Here is an 8,740-nt window from a genome sequence, read left to right as displayed (position 1 = left end):
GCCCGTCTGGGTCTCCCAGAGTGCTAGGATTACAGGCGTGAGCCACTGCACCTGGCCTCAGCTTATGTTTTATTTGATTCACTTTATTGAGCTCTGATTCCAAAGTCTACTAATAATAAAACCCAGATTCACCCTTGAGCATTTCAAGGTTACAGGATGCCTGGTCTTCCTGTTAGGGTGCTATACATTCGACTTTGCCCTTGCAGTAAACGGGATATCATTATTTTTACAGTTTGCAGCTAGAGGTAAAGTTAAACTACCCAGTTTGGACACTTTCATAATTTGGGGTCATTGGCCAAACTTGTAGTAAAAGGTTGAATTCTTATCATTAGGTCATTTGGTTCTTAAATGAAGAGATTCTTTTTAAGTAGAACGATATAACAAGCCTGACCAACCATTTAGATAGAGCCCATCAACACAACATATATGGAATCAAGATATATATATATATATATATGTTGATTGAACACACACACACACACACGATAAATGGAATTGTTCTCTCACAAGATGACAAAAGGCAATACCACACTCAGTATTGGACAGAGAGACTAAAAGCAGGAATATATGAGATCTGAATTTTTTTTCAGCTTTGTCACTGATTATCTGTGTGACCTTAGGTAAGTCAGTCTATTACTATTATTGCATTTGTCAAGTAGGAATAATTAAGTCTCACTAACCTTATGGGATTATTACGGTACAAGTATTATATAACTTTAAGGTAGTAATTTTACTAAATGTTGAAATAGCATTGATATTTGAAGATCTCTAAAAATGAGGGTGAATAGGGAAGGAATATGGAGAAATCTCTCATGTCCTTTAATAATTCTCTCAATGTAGGAGTTCCTGCCCTCTTTTTTTTTTTTTTAATACCCTCAGGGTGGAGTGGGATGCATTTTTGAAAAAAAATTTCCAGGTGATTGATACTAACATCCTCACTTCCCCTAGTGATTTTTGCTGATGAGTTGTGCTGAGACAATCAAAGTTGTTTTCTGTTCCATGAATCTTTTCACTGTACCTGTATATATATCAGTGAATAAAAAGCAGCAGAGCATTTTGAAGTGGTATAAATTCTAGGGTTCCAAGCAAGTTTCAGTAATGGGCTGTCTGGACTAGTATCAAGTTGAATTTTTGAAGATCTGTTGGCCAGATTTCCCAGTATCACTTGTAAATGTCTTCTTGTGAAAATTAAGTGCCAAATGGTGGCGATTGTAATTGACTAGGATGTAGGGCCTCAGAGGAGCTGTTTTTTTTTTCAGTCTTTCTTGATTGTTCCCGACCTCCTGCTGCCTCAATACCCATTTTTTGGGCAGTACTTTTGGATGCCATTCCTCCCTTTTTTCTCTCTTATCTCTCTCCCATTCCTCCCTTTTTTCTGGTGATTTTAAAATTTTCTTTCTATTGCTGAGAAAGACACCAAAAGGAGAGCAAAACCTTTTAAAAAGTCATATTAAAGACTTAAATGTAAGGCATGAAACCATAAAAATCCTAGAAGAAAACGTAGGAAAAACTCTTCTAGACATTGGCTTGGGCAAAGAATTTATGACTAAGACCCCAAAAGCAAATACAGCAACAACAAAAATAAATAAATGGACCTTAATCAAAAAGCTTCTGCACAGCAAAACAAATAATCAACAGAGTAAACAAGCAACCTACAGAATGGTAGAAAATATTCGCAAACCATACATCCAACAAAGGGCTAATATCCAGAATCTACAAAGAACTCAAATCAGCAAGAAAAAAAAAAAACCATGAAAAAGTAGACAAAAGACATAAACAGATTTTTTTCAAAAGATGATAGACAAATGGCCAACAAACATATGAAAAAATGTTCAACATCACTAGTCATCAGGGAAATGCACATTAAAACCACAATGATTTATCACCTTACCCCTGTCAGAATAGTCATTACTAACAAATCAAAAAGCAACAGATGCTGGTGTGGCTGCAGAGAAAAAGAACACTTATACACTGTTGGTGGGACTGCAAACTAGTACAACCTCTATGGAAAGCAGTATGGAGATTCCTCAAAGAGCTAAAAGTAGACCTACCATCCATCCAACAATCCAACTACTGGGTATCTACCCAAAGAAAAAGAAGTCATTTTATCAAAAAGACACTTGCACGTGAATGTTTATTGCAGCACAATTCACAACTGCAAAGATGTGGAATCAACCCAAGTGCCCATTAATTCATGAGTGCATAAAGCAAATGTCATGTATATATATATGTACCAAGGAGTACTACTCAGCCATAAAAAGGAATGAAACAATGTCTTTTACAGCAACTTGGATGGAACTGGAGATCATTATCCCAGGTAAAGTATTTGAGGAATGGAAAAACAAATACCACATGTTCTCACTAGTAAGTGGGAGCTAAAGGATGGGTATACAGGGGCACGAAGATATGTAAAGGATGTTGGAAACTAGGAATGGAGAGATTGGGAGGGGGGTGAGGGATAAACACTTATCGGATACAACGAACGCTATCCTGGTGACGGGCACACTGAAGGCCCATACTTCAGAATTATACAGTGTATCCATGTAACAAAAACATTTGTACCCCCTCAATATTTTGAAGTCAAAAAAGTCATAGTCTAGAGGCATTTAAAGTTGCAGCAGCTACTCTTCCTTGTTTATTAGATGGTCATTTGTGTCAGAGGTCCTATTTGTATGAAAAATGAAAAGAGATGTCCACTTAGGATTAGTGACTTTTTGATTTCTGTACCTACATTTTTAAGATGATGTGGTTTTATTGTTCTCTGTTAGGGAGCCACTTTTCCTATCTCGGGCGACCAGACTGACTGGATAATGCAGTTTGGCGCATGAATAAAATGGGACACGGTGTTCATTTGCAATTTTATTTTTTAAAAATGAAATATTCAAAGTACTTTTCTTTCAAATATCGACACATAATGTTTAACTTTAAATATTTACAGCATGTTGTTGTGATGCTCTTGTAGAAAAATGCATGCTTCTGGCCTGAAAGCCAGAGCAAAATGCAAAAGACCATTTAACTGCAGCCAGAGAACATGAACCTGTACAGTATCCAGTCACTTTTCAGCACAGGAGTGAGAACAGGAATACAAAATTGGAACCTATTGTTTCTTAGCAACATGGCTCAGGCCATTATAACACAATTTTCAGTATGATTAGAACCTCTAAGTGTTGTTATATAGAACTGAACATCTTGGCATACACTGTAAACATCTTTACTTTTCATGAGAAAGTAAGCAGCTAAAAAGAATATTTTTCTGACGTAAAGGCTATACTTCTCTTTTTCGCCTTCTCTCTTACTGATGCTTTTGCCAGAAGAATAGTAAAGATTGAGACATTGTCATGATTCATACAAGTAAAATATTTTTCAAGGACACAATCTGATATACTAACATTTATTTAAGAGGTTAAAGTCCACCACTAAATCTAAGGAAAGATTTTTAACTGCCAAACACATTTCCTTTGACAAATAATGTAAGATGACAACTGCCAAGACAAAATCCACAGCAAGTTTAACTCTATTTTCAGTTACTGTTTAGGAATGAATTTCTTCTTATACACAGTAGTATATTTGGTCCTTAATAGCTTTCACATGAAGGACACACTGAAGTAATAGTCACTATTTTGTGGTTTAATTCTTTTTTGTTGTTTATTTTCTGTGTGTTTTTTGTTTTCCTTTGCTTTTTTTTTGTTTTTTTTTCTTTTTTTTTTGTTTTTTTTGTTTGTTTGTTTATTTTGTTTTCTTTGCACAATAAAGAACCTTTACAGAAGGCTGTGGAAAAGCTGAAGTACTAGTCAGGTCAGCTATGTGTATTTGAGTTATTTCAAGAAAACAAGAATGGTACATCCAATCTGTAGCCTTATGTCTTTCCACAAGCTATAAAACACTCCCGTCTCTCCCAATTTTTCTTTCAATACTTGGTTACTATACTTTTGCTTCCATTGCCACTGAACTCCACTACAATTGCCCTTACATGAACACATCTTTATAAATGCAAAAACTTTGCCCTGACTCTGAGGTGATATTACAGTGGGGCCTGGTCTAGTTAAAAATATATTCAAAAAAAAGAAAAAATGGAAAAGAGTAGCAATGACATGGAATGCTTGAAATTGTGTCAAGAGTGACGAAAAAGTCTTATGAAAGTTATAACTCAATTTTATACCTCTCTATGTAGGTAGCACATGAATGCCAAATAATACATTGCCAAGTTTTCATACATTTGGCTATGTCATATATATTATATTATATCATATTATATATATGTAGTCTCTATATTATAGATCTTCTAGATAAATCGACAGTAAAGGACACGCTTATACATTTTTTTGGGTTAAAAATAAAACATATTTATATGGTGTTTGGTTGAAAGTTAGTATGAATTGAGCTTTAGTTCCCTTTCCTTTAGAGTCATGCTTCTAATCAATAATGATTAGGATGACAACTAAAAATAAACATATTTAAATGTCTGTTAAACTTTGAACTTTTCAGTTCCTTTGTATCTCTAGACTATAGTGCAAGAGTCAAAACAAAACAAAACAGAAAAACACAAACAATGGGATTAACTAGGAAAAAGAAACAACCATGGAGTATTCCCTGCCTCCAGCCCAAAATGTTCTTCATAGGAGAGTCCAACTACTGTCCTCTCACTTTAACTTACTAGAATGGTGTGTGACTGTGCAGTGTCAGCCACCTGTATGGCTGGGTATGAGAAATTCATATATTTCTCGGAAAACATTTTTACTTTCATCAGGAAATGTACATGAATTGTTCTTTCATTCATTTAAACTTCAGAACTACAAGTCAATGAAAGCATTCTTTCTATTCAGTTGAACAGGAAGCAATGTACTCAATATCTCCATGTTCTTAAGAAATGCCAAAATGTTTCTCTTAGATTTACTACTCATTAGTGCTAACCTTTTGGTTTTTTTCTTTCCTCCCAAAAACTTTAGGAGTTGTAAAAAGAACAGTAATAGTTCAAGGCAGTATTAAAACCACAGCTGTAAGTGATAAAAAGTGCATTTCCTGAATATAATACAAATATAACTTCAAGAAACTAAAGGCACAAACTAACTAAATATGTATTACAAACTAGAAATGCACAGTTCAAGGTAATTACTATTATGTAAAAGCTTCAAATATTTGTTTCTAATGGATATTTAAAGCAGTTTGAAACTGTTACATCATCGGTGAATTGCAAAAAAGTATAATTGCTTAAAATATAAGCAAAATAGACTCTAATATTGACATCTTGGATTAGTGATAAAATACATCATCACATTTATGAATGCACTCTCTATATACAGTTCACAAATTATTTTTCCATTAATTTAAAAGAACACCAAAGGTTCTAGGAACTTAAGGTCCATTTTTAGGTTGGTGTGGAGGTATTCAAATTTTTAACAAGTTTGTTAGTAATTTTAGAATTCCATCCTGAATAAATACCATACCATTAACACAGGCCTGATTCAGGAAAACCCCAATAATATGATTTTAGTCTGGATTAGCAATTATCTTGAGCTGGTGTGTTTCCAATTACAAAGAGATTAATTCATCGTGAATTCTCTCTTCCTCTCCCCCCACCACCTCTCTGTGCTTCTCTCTTTTTCTCTCCTCAGACAGAATACATTTGTAAGAACGTGGTAATCCAACCTGAAGGTTTTGAAAATGAAATGTTTGGCCCTCCCCCGCTGTCTGCCCGGGGTCCTTTCCTTTCCCTCACTCTTCTTTGTGTAGTAGTAGGAGGAGGCAGACTCTTCAAAAACCTTAACGGGAGCCTGGCTTCTGACTTTGCATATTTTCAAAGAAACTGTCATCACAAAGCAAGGCAATGACCCCACACTGCATTTAGGCAGTAGCTGGAAAGAATCCAAACTAACATTCCATCATAAATTCTCCTTCAGACATAGCAAATGTTCAGACTTGGTGATGAAAGTGCAGAAGCTGGCTCAGGGGAATTTTCTACAGGCCACATCGTGCTGTCATGTATTTTCATTTGTGATAACTTACAATTACACAGCATTTTACAAACTCTCTCTTTGTCACTGGGCACAAATCTTCCAGCTCACCAAGGGGCTTCTCAGGAGTCCTACAGATTGAGAAACTGCTGCTGATAGGAACACTAATCCTGACCTTTCTCCAATTTTTAAATGATTACAGAACAAATAACCTGTCCTGGAAAATAGTTACTGTCCTAGGAAGGAAAGATGATTAAATAAAAATAAATGGGTAAAGGTGGATAACTAAAATAACTAACCATGAAAATTGTGTTAGTAAAAACTAGTCTGCCTCTCTATAATTAGTTGAAATGTTTTAAGTTGGAAAGGATTCACCTGATTCAAGTTCCTGAATACGGCTAGGATGTGTTCAATACAGAATTGTACATTTGAAAGATAAATCTAAGTGGGCTGAAACAATGTGGCAGCAACTGCTGTGATGTTTGGTCTGGTCTTCCCTTTGGTACTTCTATTTTAGTACTAGGTCTATTTTTTTTAAGGTTTTGGATCTTATGAATTTCTGCAGTAGTAGTTAACGTATTTATTGGTATCTCAGGCATGTATACCTGCTAAAAGCCTCTTTTTTTGTACCAGAATCATACTTTTTAGTAAATTACCTTTCATGTGCACAAAACCATTGGATTAGTGTATAAATACTGAATCACCAATGTGAAACTATGACCAAAACACACCCTATATATAAATGAGAAATTCCTACCCAGGTTAATAAAAGCTATGTTTACATGACACCAATACAGCTGGACAATTTCGTAAAAAAATTTAGCCGAAACAGATTGAATGAGAGACGTCACATCGGCCAGCTGCTTTGGTATCACGTACACACCAAGCAAATAGTGGCTATTCAGTCTGGTTGCCACACCTGCGGGGAAGCATGGTAGACAGAACCCAGCCACCGCACGCCAAAACACAGCACGACAACATTGGCATTTACTTTAACAAGCAAGGAGGAATCATCAGGGAGGAAGGGCAAATGGGACCTGACTCTAGGAGATGGTGGCTGAAGACATTTTACACTTCTTTTTAAGTTTCCTATAACAGATCCGGAAAATATGAAAGAGCTGGCAGTCTTTCGTAATGCACGGTTCAGATACTATTGCACCACCTTTTCAAATAGCCCGGAAGTTCTGCCAACAGTTAAGTATGAAACTTCATGTCACAATAGAGATACAGAACCTTGTGTTCTTTCTGGCTATTAGAACATATGCATGGCTCGACAAATTTAAAGTGGTGCTTTCAGAAAACTGTTTTTAGCTGTTTAAGTTCTACTTGTGTTATTTTGAATACTGCCACACAAGAACTAAAAATCTCTGTCATTTCTTAAAGAGTTTAAACAAACAATATTAAAATACCATCTTCCGTCACATTGAAAGGCAGTTGGATATGTTTTTCCTCCATATTTACATATACAGAGTTCTGATCTAGAAAACCAATACAATAAACCATTTTATGTTTTAAAAACAGGCAGTCTTTGGTGACGCAAAGGCAGAGATTTTTTTTGTTACCTCCTGCCTATTTCGCTCTGTCTCATAAAGTGAATATTGTTGGCACTGTCAGAAAGTTCTAAATACTGCTCCACAGACAAAACAAAATACCCATCGTAACCTTGTACCCTCCCAGTGCTCAAAAGCTGCTGCTTTTCCCCCTCTGTCCATGCCCGAATCCCCTCTTCCCCTTCTTGCAGCCGTCTTTGTTCCTTAGTCCAGGCCTGGGCCACAGCGCGCTGTCTGGCGATCTCCAACACATGATTCTTTTCTTCTTCGACAGTTGTCCCATACCGGATGTTGAAGCACAGGGCCCCATGCTGGAGCTGAATATCTGCAAACCGTCTAGTCCTTCCATTCAACACAGAAGTCATCTGGGACACTGTGACATTGACACCATTCTCCAGAATCCGCCTCCCCCCGGTGTTACCGATGAGCACCAGGTCTTCCTCCAGAGACCCAAGCTTAATGAAGTAATGAGTGTCCCTCCCCTCTATGGTAAAATGTAGGTTTTCCAGGTAGTGAGCATTATTAAGAATGGCAGCAAGCCGCCTGCTATCTTCATTGGCTACTCCTATAATATCAGCCGTTACTATGCCATCCTTGATGGCAAATTTTATACCTTTTCCAAAGACAGAAGGGACAGCAGCAAACCTTGGTTGCTTCCCTCCTTCAAGGCACCGTCCATCATTATATCGGGGAGTCATTGGTAGTTGGTCCAAGGAAATGAAATTCCTAAGCTGTTTCTGGAGCTCACACTGAATGCCCAGGATAGTCTAGGAAAGAAGAAAGGCACAGTGCAAATGCAATACAGTGTTAGACACCTGTCATATGCTTGGTGGTTGTGGGAAGGACAGGCTTGCAAAGTTGCTTTCTTCTCTCTTTAATTTGTCAGTGAGTGCTTTAAAAACAAGCCAAATTTGGAATCTTTTTTTGAGGGATTTTGAAAAGAAAGACTAACAGGTGACCGACTACCTAGCATTCTTTTTTTTATATGGGGCATGTGATATTTGATACAGGCATACAGTGTGTAATAATCAAATCTGGGTAATTGGGGTATGTATCACCTCAAGCATTTATCATTTCTTTGCCTAGCATTCTTATATCTTAGTGGAGTTAAGCATAAGGAAATATGTTCAAACTTGGTATCATAGAATTTCAGAGCTAGAAGGAACTTTAAGTGGGTCCAGTTCCCTCCAAAAACAGACATTTTATTTTCACCATTTTCACTGACACTGAATAGATGTT

The 8,740-nt window shown here is 36.6% G+C and overlaps 1 protein-coding gene across 1 annotated transcript in view; it reads right to left on the bottom strand.

The window, feature by feature from the left end:
• Positions 1-4,899: 4,899 nt before the first annotated feature.
• TENM1 (teneurin transmembrane protein 1) overlaps positions 4,900-8,740 on the bottom strand; it is a 566,532-nt gene continuing 562,691 nt past the window's right edge. The window contains exons 32-33 of the mRNA XM_012664836.1: positions 5,615-8,268; positions 4,900-5,565 (exon numbers count right to left, since the gene is read on the bottom strand). Of these exons, the coding sequence (XP_012520290.1) occupies positions 7,510-8,268 (759 nt within the window). The 3' untranslated portion in view covers positions 4,900-5,565; positions 5,615-7,509. The remainder of the gene's footprint in view (positions 5,566-5,614; positions 8,269-8,740) is intronic.

This window comes from Propithecus coquereli, unplaced genomic scaffold, assembly GCF_000956105.1.
Source record: "Propithecus coquereli isolate 6110/MARCELLA unplaced genomic scaffold, Pcoq_1.0 Scaffold92, whole genome shotgun sequence".
Lineage (NCBI taxonomy): Eukaryota > Metazoa > Chordata > Mammalia > Primates > Indriidae > Propithecus > Propithecus coquereli.
Note: the sequence above shows the minus strand (reverse complement) of the source record. Positions and strands in the feature narration are given on the sequence as shown.